The sequence below is a fragment of the Olea europaea genome, unplaced genomic scaffold, assembly GCF_002742605.1.
Source record: "Olea europaea var. sylvestris unplaced genomic scaffold, O_europaea_v1 scaffold1292, whole genome shotgun sequence".
NCBI lineage: Eukaryota > Viridiplantae > Streptophyta > Magnoliopsida > Lamiales > Oleaceae > Olea > Olea europaea.
In genome coordinates, this window is record NW_019230382.1 from 82,076 (window position 1) to 103,571 (window position 21,496).

A 21,496-nucleotide genomic window follows, 5' to 3' on the forward strand; every position below is an offset into this window, starting at 1 on the left:
CAGCCGACTGCACGTAGGCCGAGGCTGCATGCTTAACCAGTTCATTGCGAATGGAAATGTTGGAAGAATCAAATGCATTTGATGGATCATTATTTACTGCATGCTGTGGCAAAGTGCTAAAGATTATGTCCTTCAGGCTTGTATATCGATGATCTTCAATGTCGGAAGAAGAATCCTCGCTGCTTAGTGAGATTGTTGAGTCGAATATGCGTTTGAACGAAGGCGATATCTTTAGTTTGGGAAGTTCTTCATCCATTCCTAGCTACCTACAACTCATGGAACTTACTGTAATCTCCACAAAACCAGATAAATGGCGTTTTGGACAAAATTTGAACAATCATATAAATAATTTCATTGCAAATTAAAAATGGGTTGCAGGGATTTTGTGTTGTGAGCTTTTGTATGCTATAACTTATGATAAGTAGCAGAAAACTAAGATAAACATGAACTTGGTTGAATAGGAGGCAAATTTTCAGATTTTACTGACAAGTGGCTTTAACTTTGAGAAACAGAAGTTCACTGGCTATCCTAGGTTCAAGGACATTGAACCGGACAATAGTAAAACTTAAGACTAAGTAACATTCCTATTTACAAGCATCAGATACATTTAATCACACTTTGACCGGTGCATTTCAAGGCTAGATCTGCTGTCAACTTGAGGTTGTTTCCTTGATTATCTCCTCAATTCTGTAAACAATTTTAAGGTGTCAAATTTTTAGAATATCGCACAAAAACTTGTAGCGAGGTCTAGTAAGATTTCGACACGTCAAAATTGTGGTAAACCGTAAGATTTCAGTTAAGGGAACAACAGATTTTATCCGATTCCATTCCACGATGGCTTCCACTTCTCTTTGTTCTTCTTAGCACCTAAAGTTTCTGACAAATTCCCAGATTTGAAATTACAGCTTAACAAAATCTTCGATGATCCAAGCTGAAAAAGAGAAGAAAAAATTTCTAGTTGCAATATACAAAACCTGTTTGATGCTGATTATGAGAATCAATTTTTTGATCGTTTGCTTGAAAGATAGGTCCCCACTTCTGAGTAAAGAAGTCAAAAATGATAACTGACTACACTAAATAATGGTCAAAATTTGAATTTTTGCCTTGAAAAATCACAACCAAACGGGAGCACAATTATTAATGACCAATTTACAAGGAAACCGGATATTATAGGCCGTCCAACTGGAAAGTTCAAAACTACCGAGTGGAACTACAAGAGCAATATTTTGTGAAAAATGGACTTTGTACCGTTAGTGAAGGACAGGACTACAATGGTATATTTCAACTTCAATTGTTAAGTAGATTTCAAGCACATAGACTCGTTAAATGGAGATTGAGGCTTGTATTTTCATGATATCAAATTGGGAAGAAGCATAGCACATCATCTATGGACTACTTTTCTTGTATAAAGCATTTCACAAGAAGAAGAGAACCAAGTTCTAAGCTAACTCCATCATTCATAAATGATATCATGGACATTTCACTGTTTACAGATAGACTTGCTTCCGATATCCATCTCACCTGATGCACTTACCAGCCTACCGGCATATTCTTAGTCTACGGAGAAAAAATGATAAATTAGCCGTAGATACACCTCACATGGCGCAAGAGACAGGTTACAACCATTCCATAGATAGTCTGTATTCACTTCTATCAAGACATACATATAGGAAGCACACAAAAACTTAATTTCAATTTATGATTAAAAATCATCTGTTAACCCTTCTTTTAGCTGTTTACAGGCAGTTAAGAAAGGAAATTTCAAACAATTCATTTGATCCATTATAAAACAGTCTCGTCGCTATTTTGTCTTGCAATTGTGCATCAACTTTAGAAATAATCATTTGAGTTATCAAAAAAGAACTGGATCCAGATAACATTAAGTTCTGAATAATTTCTGTCTAGCACTAATTTTAAAAATAGTAAAGTACTTTAACACCGGTATCTCCTTACTTCCAGTGTTTGAACAGCACATTTACGAAGAAGCCTCCAGAGCTCTGTTATTTGTTCACCTTTAAGCCTTATATTGCATATCAGTCAGCCTCAGTTTTACCTGACCTATGATCTAATGAGTATCCAATATCTCATCCTTTCCTCCTCATTCCCACGACGGATTTCAACAAAAACAGCATCTCCTTTTTTCTTAGATTTGAATTCTGAAATATCCCAGAACCCTGAATTTGATTAAATCAACTCAAAGGCATGCATAATAGTCTACCATTCCAAGAATGTTATTCTCTAACTCAAGTTATTAGCATAATTTAGACACATATTTGAGACTTAATCTGATGCAGGCTAGTCTAGCTCTAACTCAAAGGCATGCACAGTTACGGTCACAAATGTAACTCACTGAGACATTAGACAGTTAACTCACTTAGAAATTAGGCAGTTTTAACACGTAATATTCCATAAGCATAATCGTTGTTCAATTATTCGTTCCTTAGTATAGCACCATGAATACTTTAACTCCGGCATAATAAATATCAAAATGATAAACCTCCACAAATTAAACGCATTATCCTCTCATCAATCACCATTTCAAGAAAATTAGTAGAGAAAAAGAAACAACCATTATCTCAACCAAAATCTTTAGAAAGAAAATAAGATATCAGTAATTGCAGCAAATAAATCTAAACAAATATCCTCATCCCCTGTCATTGAGACAATATCAACATTTGCTTGAACTACAAATGGAATAAACTGAATAACTTATATGAGGCTCCCTACCGGGCATAAGCTGACTCAATAGGGAAATCCACCAGTTAGAAACTACCTGAGAAGCCTCTGCTGCAGGCCAGACCATTCATATATGTATAGAAGAAACAAAAAGCATATGTATTTTAGGGGCCAGGTGCAGCACTTCCATATAGATTTACCGGATTGTCACAAACTTATTTGTACCATGTTTCGCCCAGTAACTCTTCAGATCAATCGGGTTAGAGAAATTATAATCTTCTGAAGCAAGTTTCTCCAAGACCTTCTTAAACGCACCAATACTCATCTTACGCCCTGCTATCCTCGCACCGCGACGCTTAGTACTCATAGGCAAGGGATACACAGACATTCCAGTAGTACAGCATGCAGATTGCCACCCACCCGAGCCCCACCTATAACACTGCTGTGGAGTCCCAGTGCACGAGCAAACTGGTATAGGGATTCCTGAAATATCCATATTGATTCCATTGATCACAACTTCAGCCCGTTTCTTGGGAGCCCTCGTCCGCTGAACTGAAGGGCTAGACCCTTCTCTAGGAGCTCTAATCCTAGGTTTTTTCTCTTCGGCAGGAGACTTTAGCACTTTCCCACCTCCCCTCTTCTTAGCAAGAGGAACACCACTGCCACCATTATCTCCCTCTTTACTTACCTCTTCCATCTGAGGTATGACATTTACATTTTTTGTTATATTAATTTGCTGGGGCATTTGGATGGAATGAGCTGATGAAGTCTCCGCTGAAAGCCCATAATTCAGTTGATAATAGGATTGGTGTTGGTTCACGGGCAAGTTATTTACATACTTTTCTCTGCCATGGTTCATCCAATTCTCCCTCATATAGTCGATGGGAATGTGGGACTCAGAAAAGCCACCAACACGATGGTGATGGTAAGGCCCGCCATTGATCGAAGCCATGACACCAGAGGGGGGGACACGGTGTTGGTCATGAACATCACCACCAAAAAGGGGCCTTTCGGCCATTGATGACATTAGCTGGAGGCCCAAATGGCTCTTGAGTGGGGTGGTTGCCCTCTCAAAAAACCCCCAATTCCTCAAATTCATACTACCATTTCCGTCCATCTTTACGGAATCACTAAACTGTGAAACAACGAAAAAACCTCAAAATTCGGCACATGAATGTGTTTACCTGGAATTCCAAACTGTAAATTTAGTACATTTTACAAGTCTAAATTACAAACCCTACCAAAACCGCACAAGAATATACAACTACCAGAAAACAAATCTACCCATATTCACTTTCAGAAAATGCAAACAGACCCACAAATCCAAAAAAAATCCATAACGTTAGAAATGCACAAATTTTGGGTTTCTGAACTCAGATCTGTGGGGAAAAAAATTACAACATAAATTTAAGTTAATCAAAATAAAAAAATAAAAAAACATTTTCCCTAACAAAAGTAGGAAAAAACATAGATACAGTGAGCTTACAGAGAGAAATGAAGGTCGGCCGGATTAGGGTTTGTTTTTTGCCTTTTCCAGAGTGTAGCCTTTTTCCTTGTTAAGGAAATGGAGGTTTTGGTGTTGGAAATGGGAAATTGTTACAAATAAAGAAAAATAACTAATGTCATGCTCATGCATGAGGACACGTGCCACACTCTTGTGAGGCCTCATGATTTTCATTGTGATTTTTTTGTCATTTTCTCATTTTAAATTTTTTTTGAAAATGATTTACATACATTTGTAAAATTTAAAATTTTCGAACTGCAACAAAGTATTTGTGCTTTGGGAGGATGTGAATTGCATCACATTTTTAGTTTAAACTGTATCATGTCACAAGTACAATATTTGAATCTAGTGATGAAAAAAATTAAACATGGGACTGTCTGCATTACATCAATATGTATTTCGTACATATCGACAAATACAAATTTATGATGAGAAGTTTCAATAGATCTTAAATTTTGGCGATCGAATACATGAATGACTATCAGGATTGATTTTATCAACTCTTCACGTATATGTTATGATTAGTTAATATCTAATGCAAGGTTCATGATCGTGTACAACATGCATTTGTAAACCTCATATCTAACTTTAATCATAGTAAAATAATGTTATATGTACATCATATAAGACTGAAAATCGATCCTAAGCAATTATGCAAAAACAAATTAGATCGAAAAATCAAAAATCTCACGGATCGAATTCATACCTCCGGCCGTTGATGTAGTTTCAAAAAGCTCTTTTGCTCTAGGTAATGGCATTTCTAAACTCTTAACCATCTGAAATTGACGGTATATAAAGTATTTTCAATGGTCGAGCTTAGGGACCAAACCCATCCATATATATAGCCAAAATTCTCATTAAATTATGGCTTAGGTTACCACTTTTCCAATGAATGTTGGACCATCAATTGAGTGTTGAAGGAAAGTAACAGTTGATTGTTGAAAGAAACAGATTTGTTACATTCTCCCACTTTGTCTATACATTCAACCTAATGTTTCAACCTAATCCCATCAATTATCATTCTTAAGAGAAAAACACATGAATCATGGCGATGAGTCCTCTAATAACGAGTATTACTTTCCATATATTATAATGTATTTAGTTTCTCACAATTTTTTTATGTAGTAACAATACTTAATGAAAAAAACCCTATGTCTTATTCTTGGTCCTACAAAAATATATTTTTTTCAAATAAATTAAGGCACGCAAGAATATGAAAAAATATCACCACAAATAAGAGTTTTCGTACAAAAACTGTATATACCATTACATAGTGGAACCAAGTCCCATGTTCTCTACATAATCCTTGAATTTCAATAGTGGCATGTCTTTAGTCAAAGGATCAACGATCATCGATTCAGTGCTTACATACTCAATGACTATTTTCTTTTATTTAAAATGTTCTCTTATAACTAAATACTTAATGTCAATATGTTTACTTTGACTACCATGTTTCTTGTTCTTAGCCATAAAGACAGCAGCCGAATTGTTACAGTAAATTCTCAATGGCCTAGAAATGGAATTCATAACTCTAAACCCAAATATGAAACTCTTAATCCATATACCATGCGAATTAACCTCAAAACAAGATACGAACTCGACTTCCATAGTGGAAGTAACAGTTAAGGTTTGCTTGGCACTCCTTCAAGATATAGCTCCATCAGCCATCATAAAAATATAACCTGATTTTGGTTTTCGTTAATCAACATAGTCGACAAAGTTTGAATTTGAGTATCCAATCACTTCCATATTATCGTCCGTTTATAAATAAGCATGAAATTTTTGGTTCCTTGAAGGTACCTCATTACTTTCTTTGCTGTTCTCTAGTAGTCCAAACCTGAATTACTTTAATATCTTCCTAACATTCCTATAACAAATGCAATGTTAGGCTTTATGAGAATTGAGCATACATTAGGCTTCCAATAGCAAAAACATATGAAATGTTCTTCATTTGTTCTCTTTCTAGATCATTTTTCGGGTATTGGTTCAAATTGAACCTATCATTCTTCACAATGAGAACTACACTTAGTGAACAATCTTTCATCCGAAATCTCTCTAAAACTTTGTTGATATATATTTTCTGAGACAGACCCAAGATCCTTCGTAATCTATCTTCATGAATCTTAATGCCAATTACATAAAATGCCTTACCCATATATGAGGGGTTGAACATGACTGGGAGTGTCATTTAAGTTGGTGCGTGAAGAAGGTGCATCAACGTCTGTGTAGTGATCAGAGTTTGTGATAACTTGGTTGTGATTTATAACATAGATGGTGGTATTTGTAGGGGATAACACAGGTTCATGATCAGGGACAGGTGTGGTTGTTGACGGACTGTGATTTGGAGAAAGGGATGACGTTTTATCTTGAAAGGGAAAAATATGTTCATAAAACCTCAAATCTCTAGAAGTAAAAATTGTATGTGTGGTTAAATCATTTACCTTGTAACCCTTTTAGTCATGAGGATAGCCAACAAAAATACAAGCGGTGGCACGTTCTTGGAATTTGTCTCTAGATCGAGGAAGGATAGAAGTATAGCAAAGACTCCCAGATACACGAAGTTGAAAATAATTTAGCTTTCAAGAAAATAAAAGCTCATAAGGACTCTTTCCAGTTAACAAAGGTGTGGGAGTATAATTTCTCAAATATACTACCGTTAAAATACAATCTTCCCTAACTTTATAGGTAAATGAGCCTAAAACCTCAAAGCTCTAGCCACTTCAAGTATATGCCTATGCTTATTTTTCCAACCATTTCAATTTGTTGGGGCATGGGACACAAGAAAATTGGGTCAAAATCCTATTTTGTTGGCAGAAGAGTTGAAAATTATGATTTGTGAATTTGGTTCCATTATCACTGCTAATTTGTTTCAGTCTTTCTAGTTATCATAGTTATGAAGGAAATCAACCTGATATAGACTTAGGATTTGGTTTTGATTAAATACACCTAGGTGCTTCTAGTGAAATCATCCACATTTCTTAAAAAATGATTGGCGCTAGATAAAAAGGTGGTGTGATACGGTTCCCAAACATCACAATGAATTAACTCAAAAGATTCATGTGTTTTACTCGAACTAATAGGAAAAGGTTTTCGAGCCTGCTTTACTCGATTACAAGAGTCACAACATGTATTAAAAGACTTAATGGTGGACAGACCTAAATCGGTAAGAAGAGATAGTCTATTAAAGGACAAATGTTCAAGACGCTGATGCCACAAAATAAGTTTAGAATTAGGAGTACCGGTGTTGGTTAAAGCCATAGGATTTTTGATTGCCTGAAATAATAGAGCCCATCTCTTAATTCACCCATTCCAATAAGCTTCCTCGTGGTTAGGTCCTATAAGGCGCAAAATGAAGGGAAAAAATGAGCAACATAATTTAAAGTTTTGGTTAATTTGCTAATAGATATAAGATTGCAAGTAAAGGAAGATTAAGTGAAACACCTCCATAAGACTTAGCCGGAAGGAATGATCCATCTGGAATTTTAATTGGTGAAAAATGAGGTACGATTTTGGGAAAAGTAAAGACACTTTCGTGGCATGTCATATGGTTAGAAGCATTCAATGAAAATCCAGAACTCATTCAATTATGCTATTGGATAGAGAAGTTGCCTTACCCGCAAAATTTGTTGTAGAATCACGAGTCTTTTCAAGATTGAACATAGATATAAGTTGAGCGTAATGCTCATTTGTCAACCCTTTGATTGGTATTGTATTGTTACCCTTAGAAATCTCTCTATGTTATAAGTTATTAGCCAGTTTGGGTTTGAACGGCTTCTTCCCTTTGTCCCACCACTCCGGATAACCAAGTAACTCAAAACAATTATCTTGGATATGCTTGATCTTTTTACAATATTCACAAAATTGCTTGGAGGGATCATGATTGCCTCTGATACTATTGACGCTACTAATAATGAATGATGCTGCCTCGATGGAAGGTGATCTTGATGCTGTCACTAGTTGTTGGCACTCCTCTTATGCGACAAAAGCATGAGCATGAGATAATGAAGGCAATTGATCTGTATTCAAGATCTGAGAGCACACTACATTATATTTTTCATTCAATCCCATTAGAAATTGATGCTCCTTTTCTCTCCCTTTCTATAGCAAGTGCCTTTGCAGAGCTACAAGTGCATAGTAGAATCTGGGAATAAGTGCTAAGTTCATGCCAAATGCCTTTTAATTTGGTGTATTGTACAGACACAGTCATGACATATTGCAAGGTATTCATCATCTCAGTTTTCAATTAATGAATGCGAGGAGCGTTATCTTGTGAAAATCATTCTTCGAAGTCATTCCACATCTGATATGCCATCACGAAATATGCTACACTGTCGTGGAAGGTAGGATAAAGAGAATTAAAAATCCAAGAGATTACCATTGATTGCATTGGATCCATGCAAATTCTTCCAGCGAACCAGTTGATGGACGTTTGACAAATCCATCCACAAAGCCAAATTTGTTTTTGGCCTGAAGTGCGTTTGTCATTGCACGATGCCATGTGGGGTAATTATCTTCTTTGAGAAGACAGGTTACCAAGGTTGTGCCTGGGTTATCAGAGGCATAAAGAATAGAGTGTGATGAGGCATCATAATTGGATTGGATGGTATTTAATTAATTGTTATTTGTGGTGTTGTTTGAAGCATTGGAAGTCACAGGGATAGGGCTCTCTTCAGCCACGACGAAGAGAGAGAAAAAAAGAAGAAGAAATAATGCCCTAGGATTCCAATTGCTCGGATACCATGTAAAAAGGTAAATGGAAGATGCCAAGCTCACGTTTTCATTACCAGCAAATCAGTTTATATACAAAAAATGAGCTCCTAATAAGCCCTTAAATAGAAGATACAAATTGATAGTACTGATAGTAACTATAATACATAACAAGAATATCAAAGAGAAATATGGTAAGTAAATATTTGCTGTTGGTAAGTCTGATTTCTTCCAATAACTGCCACCGCAACTTCCATTGAAAAATCAGCTACGGAGCAAGTTACAGCAGTTTGTGGCGTAGGACAGGACATGGGATAGGAGCAGAGATGATAGAATATGGCAGAGGCGGGGGTGATGGATGATGGTAGGTGGTGCAATCGCTAGAATTAGAGCGAAGCATCAATAGGAGGTTTAGGACAAAGTTTACATAAGAACAAAAAGAGAAAATTCTTGAATTTGCATAGAAATTGGGGTGGAAGTTGCAGAGGAACGACGAAGAAGACGAAACTGAGAGTTTTTGCAGAGGGATTAGAATTAGTAGGAAAATTTTCAGCGTGTAGATGCATAATCACAAAAATTCTTCCTCTGCTTCTGCATTCACTAGCAATGCATCTTCTCTAAATAAGTAACTTAAAAGAAAGCCTCATTTGGGATCTTCTACGGCTCTACGAGCGCCTAAAAATGACCTTCTTCTCCCTTATTTTCGTTTTTGACATCTGCAGTATGTAGTTTTTCTGCAACAACACATTATAATTCACTTGATCATCGCCCATACTTGTAGTGGCAGTTAGATTTTAATGTTAAGGGGTGAAAAAATGTACTTCACAATTTTAGAAAATTTTAAAACTGTTGTAGGGGGACTGCCTCATACACACAATCCCTCTGCCACTGTATTCACTTCGGCTTTTCATATCGTATTACATATAATTTGCTTCTCCATGTCAACTTCTCTACGAGATTGGTCATTGCACGATGAAATTGCAATACTATGTAAATATCAAGAACATGATGCCAAACGGAGAATCAATTTCTAGAAGCTTATAGCAAAATATGGATTACCTTTGCACAAATCGAGTAACGTTTGGTTAGATTATGTATGGATTAGGGAATTGAAAGTTTGAGCTCTTAAGAGAAAGGTTTATTAAAGGAGGAACATATGGAAACATAATTAGAAGTTGGGTTGTGCTTAGTATACATAAAATACGTATATAGGGGTGCGCGTAGGAATTGAAAGTTCGAGTACCTATATGGGACAGGATTAGAAATGTAGGAACGATTTGTACTTTACAAAACTAAAAGTACTAAGGGCATGTCAGGCATTTGCCGTAATAGATTTAATAAGGATAATATAATCTTATTTCATCCTCATCTGGCACTTGAATGCAGCTTACTAATTGATTATTAATCGGAATGGTTTTCCTTCTCTAATCAATTGTATAAATTTTTACGTCATATGAGACAGGTTCAAACCATATTATTTTCACACTATTTACGAATTAAGAAAAAAAATGATTAAATTGAACTACATAATTTACTTATAAGTAAATTATAAATAAATTTTGTACTTGTAAAACTACCTAATTTACAAGAGTAAATCAGAAAAAACAAAAATAAAAAATAAAAAATCACTTACTAATAAAATATAACCAATAAATAAAAAATTTACTTATAAGCATAAAATTCAATAATAAATAAATAAGTATTAAAAAATTACTTATAAGTAAATAACTAGTAAAGCAAATGACTTAAGTATAAGTAAAAATCACTTATGAGTAATAAATAATTTTTAAGCAAAAAGTTTTGTATAAGTAAAAAAAAAGATTTTTAAGTATAAGTAAAAAATCATTGATAAGTAAAAAGATTATGTATGTAAAAACTAATAATTGTTATTTTTAAGTAAATACTTATGTGCAAGTAAAAATTTACTTATGAGTAAATTCACTTATAAGTTATAAGAAATCACTTACTAAAAATTACTTAAGAGTAAATTAACATATAAGTAAGAAACTATTTATATGTAAAAAATATTGAAATACATTTTTTTTTATCTGTCAATACTTTTAATTTTTTTTCTAATACAGTATAACACCAAACTCCGCGTTAATACAATCTCCGTATTCCACGCTCATTCAACCATCCCTAATATTCTCCCTCCTAATGCTACCTTCCATAATCTTTTATGGTGTACGATATATTGAATGTGCATTTAACGCAATGAATTGAACAAAGTATAAATATATTTATACCATATTTTTTTTCTAAGTGCCCCATATTTTAGTTGCATGAAATATTTAATCATTTTTATCATCCTCAACTCTTTTCATCGCATATTTTTCTCAATATTTTATTAATTAGCAAATCTTGTATCTAATAACAGTTTTTGTCCCAAAAAATGTTAAAAAGGAACAAAAAGATTTATTCGGTATTCATATTTTTGAATAAGCAAAAATAAAACAACAAATAGATCTCAATATAATTTTTGGAGAAAAACCATCATTACAGGCATCATTACAGGCAAGGTTGTTAATGATAAAAATGTATTAAAAAGGATAGGTACATAAATGTCGTAGTGGGGTGGGTTTGCTGGAGGTGGGGGAAAGAAGATGAAGTTCTATTTTTACTTTTTTCTATTAATTTAATTTAATTATAATTGTTTTACGTGGAAAGATGTAAAATTACTATTTACCTTCTTTAAAATTATTAAAAATGTGGTCAAAGTCAATTTTTTTATCAGCTAATGAATATATAGATGGAAATCATTCATATATCCTTCCGCAGCTCCGCTACACAGGAATAAAATATTTGGGACCGTAATAAATTAAAGGTTAAGATAAAGTTGCAAAAATTTAAATAGTATATAAACAATAGAAATAAATAAGTAAATAGTGAGGAAAATATGTATATTTAATTCTCGCACCTTAGAAATCCTCAGGATGAAGGGTGGAGGATGGCTGCTCTGTCCCGCTATTATATTCCTTCTTTGAGACCCCAACCAAAGTGAGAACGGAGCGCACATAATTTCAATTCATTCTCCAAATTCATTTTCAATTACACATTCTCTTAATAAAATAATTTTATACGTAAACTTAAAAAATTTTCTTTACTTTTTAACAATTTGTAACACAACAAAAGAAATGAAACAGGATCAAATTCAAGATAAATAGAAGAAACTAAAATTCCCGAAATATGTACATCGAAGTTTTTAAACTTCCTTCCCGAATAGTATAGATTTTAGTCGAATCTATATCGCTTCAACTTTTCATTTTCCTTAACCCAAAATTCTATTGAACTGTTTTTTAAGGGGCGAACCTTAAGCACCTACGTACTTCAATTTAGACCTATCCAAGGTTTCGATATCCTCGACTGGCTCTACATTTTACATAATCGGATGAAGGTCATGAAGCTGCTTGGACATAGTCCATTTGTGCAAAACTTTGCCAAAAACATCATAAAACACAATCTCAACATCACTTGGTGTCATTTGGACAGACATAAAACCTTGTCCATCATAGAAAAACTTGAGGTCTCTTCGATTTAGTCCTTTAAGATCTCCCCTCCATGCCTTTGAGCCTGCTCCACTTGTCAAGTATTGGATTGGGCTGCAACACAGAGATACATAAATCAGTTGCAGTTTCATTTTTAATCGAAAAACCTACTAATTTGATTATCTTTGGTCCACAATTTTAGTGTGTAATATGATTTTCTCGATCTTATCATCTCTTTCATATCATTTTTTGACAATCACATAGGATGGTCATTGGTCTGTAATAGACACGTCAGTGTCTTAAACACTATGACTAGAGATGACAATGGACCGGCCCTTTAACCCATAAGCTCATGAGCCCGAGCCAAGCTCGTGGCTCATGAAAGACGAGCTCATGGGGCCAGTCGAGCTGAGCCCATGAGCTCGTGATTTTTTTAATTTATTATTATTATTATTAGTTTCTTGGTAAATTTGCACTTTTTTGGACTTTTTTTTTTTTAAAAAAAATTTCATATTTTTTAACGAACCCACGAGCCGAAATGGCTCATGGGATTGAGCCCCTGCTCAGCTTGGGCTCGTCAGAGCCGTCCACGAGCCGCTCGACCCGTTTGACATCCTAAACTATGACGAAATTGAATAGATTGACCTAAATTGAGACAAATTTATATATGCTGATCTAATTGAAGTATGGAGACCCAACTGAAAATTGGGTCGAAGTACAATGACTGTGACTGAAATTAACTTAAATATCATCTCTCTTCTTCTATGTTTGTTAGTTTGACTAACTAAAAAATTGACGTAAAAGTATCATTATTTGCTAACTAGACCATCAATTATTTTATCACGTCAATTTCTTCATTTAATCGAATGACATACATGAAATAATCAAATCATAATTAATTTTACGTTCAACGATTCATTTACAACAAAGTTTAAATAAAATACCTTTGGTTATCGCCAATTTGTTCAAGACAATGGTCGTGTCCATTCATGTAGAGATCCACATCGTTGGCCTGAAATTTTGTCAAGAAAACACAATTCAGTTCCTTGAAAAGTTAAATTAACATTACGAAGGTATTTCAAGAAAATATTACATCCTACAAATATCGTCTAGACTAATGTTAAGTACGAATAATACTGCACAACGTTAATCATATCATTTTGTTTCCTCGAACAATACCCGAAGAATTGGAAGCAGCCGTTCTACAAGCTCTTCAGTGTCCCCATGATGACCAACACTTCTAATGGCGTGATGCCCCACTACAATTTTCCATTTTGCAGTCGATTCCCTCAGTGCTGATTCAAGTTCCTATAAGGCCAAAAATAACCAAACAATTCAAAAATCAATTTTAAAATAATAATAATAATAATAATAATAATAATAATAATAATAATAATAATAATTTACAAAACCCGGGTTTACTTTTTCTATCAACCAAGCTTTTGACCTAAGGTATTCAGCCATATCTAAAAGCTACAATATTGTTCTTACGGATTGTTTCAAATAGTCTTCATCGATTCATTAATGTCCTTCGTCACATTATCTCTTATTTATGAATATAGATAGATATAATCGACATGAAGACAAACTGAACCACCAACCTCAATAAATGCAGCATTAATTAATAATCAATAATTAAAAAAAGGAGGAAGAAGAAGAAGAAGAATGGAAAAATAAATAAATCAATTCACTTACTTTTAATACATTTTCAGTATAGATCTTTATTGGTGTCACGCCACGCCAATCATAAGTGTGTTCATTTGGAATTGTAAAATAATCCTTCACAAAAGGACTCGTATCCACAAAGAACAATTCAGCAATTTCTGCAAAAAAATAAATAATTAATTAATTAAAATTAAAAATTCAGGACATTTAGTACACAAAATTGGACGGTACATTGTTAATTCTATCCCGTACTGTTCGACCCAAATATTACCTGCATTGAGTACAAAAGACCTTAAGCAAAGCCATCTATTGTCTATTTTCCTAAGTGCTGGGCTCAATTGTGCCAATGCATCACCTCTATAATCATGGTTCCCTAAAACTGCATACAAAAGTAATAAAAAATCTTACTGAACATGTTAAAAGATACATCCTACGTCAAAATTGCTATTTTCAAACGAGCCACGATCTTACTAAACATGTTAAAAGATACATTCCACATCGATTAAATATCGAAATTATAAACAATCCCGAATCATAATACTTACCAGTATACCACTGTTTTTGCAGGCTCTTTGCTGTATAAATATTAGTAAATGAATCTATAAATGCTGGATCATGCTCCCCCTTCAATCCATTATCATAAAAATTATCACCAGTTGACACCACAAAATCTATATCTAGTTCCTCTCCAATTCTTCCCATCTGCCAAATTAATTAAAATTAAACATAAATTTAAATTTAAAAGAAAAATTGAAAATCCTTCTGAAAACTTCAATCTTATAAAAAATTCCATGTACCTGAAAAGCAACTTCAGATTGATTAAAGGCTCCGTTTCTTCCCCAATCTCCAATAACGAAGAATTTGAGCCTCTGATCGCCTCTAATTGGATGCTCAAATCGAGGAAGCTCTGAAGAAACTGTTGACAAAAAGTTGATTGCCAACCAAAGGCACAGAACCATGGTTTTGTTGTCGAAACTAGCCATGGCTCTGTGAAAATTTCAAAGATGAGGAATCAAATTAATAGAGAAATAGAAATTAAGGAAATAAAAAAAGTTCGTCTTTTTTTTCTTTTATTTTCTTATTAGAGCTTGGTTTTTCATGAAAGTGTAATTACATGGCGCGCACAAACCCAGATATAGGGAAAGAGGTGATGGCCAAGCGAGAGAGGTGCAGTAACACATAATTTTGAAGTAAATTCCAACACAAAAAGGATTGGTTGACTAAGAAAGGACAAAAAAGTTTTAATACTACACAGAATTATGTTACAAAATTACTTCGATTCATCGTGAAAGGTCAGGTGTTTTATTAGTATCATATCCGTTTAAGATGGTGACTCATTCAATCACGTTAATTTTGAAATCTGAATGCTCGTTTGAGGTATAAATCGATTATCTTATTCTTCTTTACCTTATGAATTTTGAGAGTCTTTCTTAAAATATTATTTTTATTCAACGGAGCATTGTAAGTATTTGTCTTTTGATTAATTCTGCATTATTTATCGATTTTGCAATCTTAGTCTTAATTATTAACAACACTTCGATCTGATTTCTCTATTACTTGGCTACTCATAAAATCCGCCTCTTAATGGCAAAGAAAAGATTAACAAATTATGTAAAAATTAAATGATTAGGAAGAGAATTATTGGTTATGGATTATTCGAATATGCTATTGGATCTTCGCGGGGAACCCAGAGAATATTCGGGTCTGATGGAACTCACAGGATCTGAAGTGGACCCACTTTTTTCAGCTTTACCCGTAGGCCATGACTCTACTGTGCGTGCAAACGTGGTACAGATAAGAATAGATATAATTAAAAAAAAAAAAAAATATCTGATTCAAGATTGAGAGTTCGGGCTATGATGTTACACGCTGATTCAACTTTTAAGATTACCAAGTTTACATTTCAAATTACCGATTAATTTGACCTTACGTGCGAAATAGATCAATTACACCAAACAAGTCACTTTTAATTAGTTTCTAGATGATTAAGCATAAAATTTAATTAACTCTATGTTTGAATACCGCGTCTTGTAATAATTTGCTGGAAAGTAAAAAACACAAAATATTTGATAATGGAGAAGCCCAACATGAGAAAAATTTCGGGACCAAACCAATTGCATCCACTATAGACAGTTCAAGAATGCACAGTAATTCTAATGCTTATACCTACTAAGATTCACTGTCACAGTCTCACGATCTACTGCTGCAAATACCTCGAGCCTTGTGCTAGACTTCCTGATCTACCTCCTACAGTCCAATCTGTTGTCTCCTACAACCTCTTGGTCTTACGCTAAATGTCTCTCAAAGTGAAACACTAAGAACCGCCTGTTCTTGTGCTTGTAACTGTGCTTTAATTCACCTCTCTCAATCCTTTAATGAGAAAATCCCTTCTTCAACAGATTAATGAAGCGTAATGTTTTAGATTATTGCACCTTGATGTTTTCTCCAAAAGACAGTTGCTGGATCATAAGATGAACGTGTATGATTCCATCGATGAATTGCGTTCTTGGATCTCAAAGATGAATGTGTTATGCATCGAAGCAACCTCAAGAAAAACCGTCCATGACTCTAGTATTTATAGTTGGTGGCAAATAGATGTCATGGGCCGTTTAAAATTCTTCAAATCGCGACCTAGGGTTTGGCCACGTGACACTGTCGCTTGAGCAACACTCTAGCGAGAAGCGAGCGACAACTTCTTTGCTCGAGCGGCACAAGGGTCCCAATCGGGCAACGATGGTTTTGCTTCATCCGCTCGAGCAACAACTTGGCGAGCATCTACCTTGTTCCAAACTCAACCCTAGCCTAAACCATCAATACAAATTGCGACCCAAGTTCTTGACTTCTACGACATGTTCAATTTAGTCTCTTTTGTTAACAGAATCGTCAATTACAATATAAAACTTAGCAAAGATTTTACCTTTTAAACAACTAGGAACCTTCATTGATCCTATTAAGTTTTGGTAATGGATTAAGTTCAATTTTACCTTGCTCTGGCACGAAATCCTTTATTAGAATTCTCAAACATATATCAAGTGCTATATGTACTTGATATAGGACAACTAGATTTGGAGTTTGAAGAAGTGTTGGACAGAAAATTAACAAAGAAAAATCGCATAATTAATTTCGTATTTTCCGTTTTGAATTTTTGCTATTTGTGGAACGTTTTATTTTTTTTTATATGTTTTAGGGTTTCTTGTAACGCCTATTTAATGGCTTTTGGAACGTTTTTCGTCATCATTGAAGAATATTCAAGTTTCATTCTTGGAGAATTCCAATTTTCTTATTTTCAAGATTTACGTTGGTAAATCTTTGGTTTTTTTTTCTTACTTCTGTTCTGCGTCAAGTGGTATCAAAGTGAGGATTTCCCTTGTTCTTCAGTGGCCCACAACAACGACGGAGGAAGAGTTCATCCTCGCAACACTGGTCGCAAGGAAACGGATGCGGAACTGTGGGCGGCAATTGACAAACAGCGACAATCGATGGGGAGGTTGGAGGCTATAGTTCAGCGTTTGTTGGAGCAGCAACCAAACCCTCTGCCTGTCAATGTTCCGGCCCTGGGTGAGGAAGATGCCAATGGTCGACCTGGTGGCGAGCATCCTCATAGGGTTGCAAGAAACAGACAACCTGAAGATTTCAGCAATGTGGATTCTGAGGACGAATTTGCTGAACACCCGAAAAATCCACAACTAAATCGGAATCAGTCTGATTATAGGATTCGGGCAGACATACCATTGTTCCATAGAAAATTGCAGATCGAAGAATTTTTGGATTGGATTTCTGAGGTGGAGAGGTTCTTTGATATTACTGAGGTTATGAAGGAACGACAGGTGAAATTGGTAGTGTATAAATTGAGAAGTGGGGCTACTATTTGGTAGGAACGGTTGCAGATAGATAGGGGACGTCGGGGCAAGGCACCTATCTGATCTTGGAGGCGGATGAAACAACTTATGATGAGCAGATTCTTGCCACCTGATTATGAACAGTTCATATTTCAAAATTTCCAGAATTGTGTACGGGGAAACAAATCAGTTGCAAACTATACTGAGGAATGATCCAGACTTTCTGTTCGGAATAATCTAAGCGAGTCAAAGGCGCAATAGGTTTCCAGGTATTTGGGAGGATTAAAGCCATCCATTTGAGATAAGATTGGACTGCATGTGGTGTGGACAGTAGATGAGGTGCATAACCTGGCGCTGAAAGCAGAATTGATGGAGAAAACGTCCGCTCATTTTTCCAACTATAAGAAGGACATGGGTGAGTCGTCTTACACAACGGCGAATAGAGGCAGATTCACTTCTGGTGAAGTCCAGACTCCTTTTAAGTCTGTTGCTGATCAGGCCCCTAAGAAGTGCTGCCCCCAATAATAACCAAGCTGGGACTCGCCCAGCAACAGTTGTAAAGGAAGCCCCGCGAGTGCCAAATCCATATACTAAACCTGCTAGTTTTAAGTGCTACAGATGTGGTCAATTGGGTCATCGCTCAAATGAATGTCCAGCTAGGAGGTCAGTGAATTTTGTGGATGCTGGAGAGGATGGTGAAGAGGAGCAGTATGTGGAGGAAGGGGCTGAAGTGGAGGAACTATTGGATGGAGCAGAAATTGCAGAAGAGCAGGGAGAATTCGTAAACTGTGTGGTTCAACGTGTCATGTGCTCAACAAAGGTAGAGGAGTCCTCACAGAGAAATAATATTTTTAAGCCTTGTTGCAGTGTGCAAGGTAAGGTCTATGATTTGATTATCGATACTGGTAGTTGTGAGAACTTTGTGTCCAAGAGGCTGGTGGAGCATCTGAAGTTGCAAGTTGAGAAGCTTCTGAAACCTTATGTGATTGGGTGGATTCAGAAGGGGTCTAAGGTGAGCGTGACGGAAGTGTGTAAAGTCCCTATCTCAATTGGCCAGCACTACCGAGATGAAGTGGTTTGCGATGTTGTCGACATGGATGCTAACCATGTGTTGTTGGGGCGTCCTTGGCAGTTTGACGTGGATGTGGCTTATAGGGGGCGTGATAATGTGTATGTTTTCAATTGGAAGGGTAAAAAAAATGCCATGGTCCCAAAACGAAACCCAACTGTCCCTACTATGGTTACTACAGAAGGTCAACTTCTACTTTCTTTAGTAACTTCAGTAGCTGATTTCGAGTCAGAGGTGAAGGAAGCACAGGAGGTCCATGTGGTGGTAGTACGAGCCCTCGTGATAGAAGAGAAAAATCAACCTGAGATGGTGATACCAGGAGCGGTGCAATCCCTTTTGGATGAAATCAGCGAGCAAGTATCTGATGAGTTACCAGATGACCTCCTACCTTTGAGAGACATTCAACACAGTATTGACTGGTGCCTGGAGCAAGTTTGTCGAATATACCTCATTACCGGATGAGTCCGAAGGAAAATCAAATTTTGCAGGAGAAGGTAGAGGAGTTACTGAAGAAGGGGTTTATTCGTGAGAGCATGAGCCCTTGCGCTGTGCCTACATTATTGGTCCTAAAGAAAGACGGCAGTTGGAGGATGTGCGTTGATAATCGCGCGATTAATAAAATCACTGTTCGGTATAGCTTCCCAATTCAAGACTGGATGACATGTTGGATATGCTAGATGGTTTGAAGTTGTTCTCCAAGATCGACCTTCGAAGTGGGTACCACCAGATTCGAGTTAAACCTGGGGATGAATGGAAAACAGCATTCAAAACTAAGGATGGGCTCTATGAATGGTTGGTGATGCTTTTCGGGCTGTCCAACGCGCCAAGTACTTTTATGCGAGTTATGAACCAGGTATTGCAGCCTTTCATTGGAAAATATGTAGTGGTTTAGTTTGATGATATACTGATTTATAGTCGTAGTGAGGAGGAACACATGAAGCATCTTCGAGCTGTGCTAGCAGTGTTGTTAGATAACAAATTGTTCATTAATTTAAAGAAGTGTAGTTGGTGGACAGAGCGACTTTTATTCCTGGGGTATGTAGTCAGTTCCATGGGGATAATGGTTGACGAGGAAAAGGTGAGAGTCATTCGTGATTGGCCTACACCGAAGACAATTAGAGAAGTAAGAAGTTTTCACGGATTGGAGACATTTTACCAGAGATTTATCAAGGATTTCAGCAGCATTGTGGCTCCCATTACAGAGTGTCTGAAGAAAGGTAAATTCCAGTGGGGTGAAGCAACTAGAACAGCCTTTGCAGTCATCAAGGAGAAATTGTGTACCACTCCTGTCCTTACACTGCCCAGTTTTGAGAAGTTGTTCGAAGTAGAGTGTGATGCTAGTGGAATTGGGGTCGGAGCGGTCTTGTCACAAGAGAAGAAGCCAGTGGCATTTTTCAGCGAGAAACTTAGTGATGCACGGTGAAAGTGGAGTACATATGACCAAGAATTCTCTGCAATTGTTCGGGCCTTGAAACATTGGGAGCACTACCTGATTCAGTGGGAGTTTATACTCTACACCGACCATCAGGCTTTGAAGTACTTGAACAGCCAGAGAAATTTAAGTAACATGCATGCTCGGTGGTCGACTTATTTGTAGAAATTCCTATTTGTTCTGAAGCATAAATCTGGAGTTTTGAATAAGGTAGCAGATGCCTTGAGCTGGCGTGCAAGCTTGTTGGTAACCATGCAGCAGGAGGTTATTGGTTTTGAGTATCTGAAAGACTTATATGTGGAAGATGAGGATTTCGTGGAAGTGAGGGGAAAGTGTGTTCTGAAACAAACAGATGACGAGTTCCATATAGTTGATGACTACCTGTTCCATGGCAACCAGTTGTGTATTCCGCGGAGTTCTTTGAGGGAGAAACTGATACGAAAACTACATGGTGGCGGCTTGAGTGGTCACTTGGGACGTGATAAAACTATCAGTGGGGTAGCCGAGCGATATTATTGGCCTCAGTTGAAGCGTGACGTGGGAAATTTGGTCCGTAAGTGTTATGTATGTCAGACTTCAAAGGGGCAAGCTCAGAATACTGGTCTATACATGCCTCTACTTGTACCAAATGGGATATGGGAAGATTTGTCGATGGATTTTGTTTTGGGGCTACCTCGAACTCAACGTGGGCTAGATTATGTATTTGTTGTGGTTGACAGGTTTTCCAAAATGGAGCATTTTATCCCATGCCGAAAAATGTCTGATTCTTTTCACGTAGCTCAGCTATTCTTTCGTGAAGTGGTTTGGTTGCATGGAGTCCCTCAGTCCATCACTTCTGATAGGGACTCGAAATTCCTTAGTCATTTTTGGGTTACACTTTGACGGCGGGTGGATACTACTCTGAAGTTCAGTAGCACAGAAACCCGCAGACTGATGGGCAGATCGAAAATCTGAACAGGACACTGGGGAATTTGATACGCAGCATTTGTGGTGATAAGCTAAAGTAGTGGGATGTGGCGCTGGCGTAGGCCGAGTTCGCGTATAATAATGCAATCCACACTACCACTGGTAGATCCCATTTCTCTTTGGAGTATTTGAAGCCTCCTAAACATGCATTGG

At 36.3% G+C, this 21,496-nt stretch overlaps 2 protein-coding genes across 2 annotated transcripts; both read right to left on the minus strand.

Annotated features, from left to right (window-relative positions):
• Positions 1–2,504: 2,504 nt before the first annotated feature.
• On the minus strand, positions 2,505–4,264 carry LOC111374797 (protein BASIC PENTACYSTEINE2-like). Its single transcript, XM_022997532.1, has 2 exons — positions 4,163–4,264; positions 2,505–3,860 (listed from the first exon to the last, which is right to left on the minus strand). Exon 2 carries the CDS (start codon positions 3,791–3,793, stop codon positions 2,873–2,875), a length of 921 nt encoding a protein of 306 aa, XP_022853300.1. The 5' UTR covers positions 3,794–3,860; positions 4,163–4,264; the 3' UTR covers positions 2,505–2,872.
• Positions 4,265–12,018: 7,754 nt separating this feature from the next.
• On the minus strand, positions 12,019–15,175 carry LOC111374799 (purple acid phosphatase 17). The gene is made up of 7 exons (XM_022997535.1): positions 14,835–15,175; positions 14,583–14,739; positions 14,309–14,416; positions 14,068–14,195; positions 13,552–13,680; positions 13,317–13,384; positions 12,019–12,486 (listed from the first exon to the last, which is right to left on the minus strand). The coding sequence occupies exons 1-7, from the start codon at positions 15,018–15,020 to the stop codon at positions 12,264–12,266; spliced, it is 999 nt and encodes a 332-aa protein (XP_022853303.1). The 5' UTR covers positions 15,021–15,175; the 3' UTR covers positions 12,019–12,263.
• Positions 15,176–21,496: the final 6,321 nt, after the last annotated feature.

Coding starts and splice junctions, on each gene's coding strand:
- LOC111374797 (XM_022997532.1), bottom strand. CDS start 3,793: ATGGACGGAAATGGTAGTATGAATTTGAGGAATTGGGGGTTTTTTGAG.
- LOC111374799 (XM_022997535.1), bottom strand. CDS start 15,020: ATGGCTAGTTTCGACAACAAAACCATGGTTCTGTGCCTTTGGTTGGCA. Junction 14,417..14,582: donor GCAAAAACAGTGGTATACTG/GTAAGTATTATG, acceptor TTTTGTATGCAG/TTTTAGGGAACCATGATTAT. Junction 13,681..14,067: donor ATACTGAAAATGTATTAAAA/GTAAGTGAATTG, acceptor TTGGCCTTATAG/GAACTTGAATCAGCACTGAG.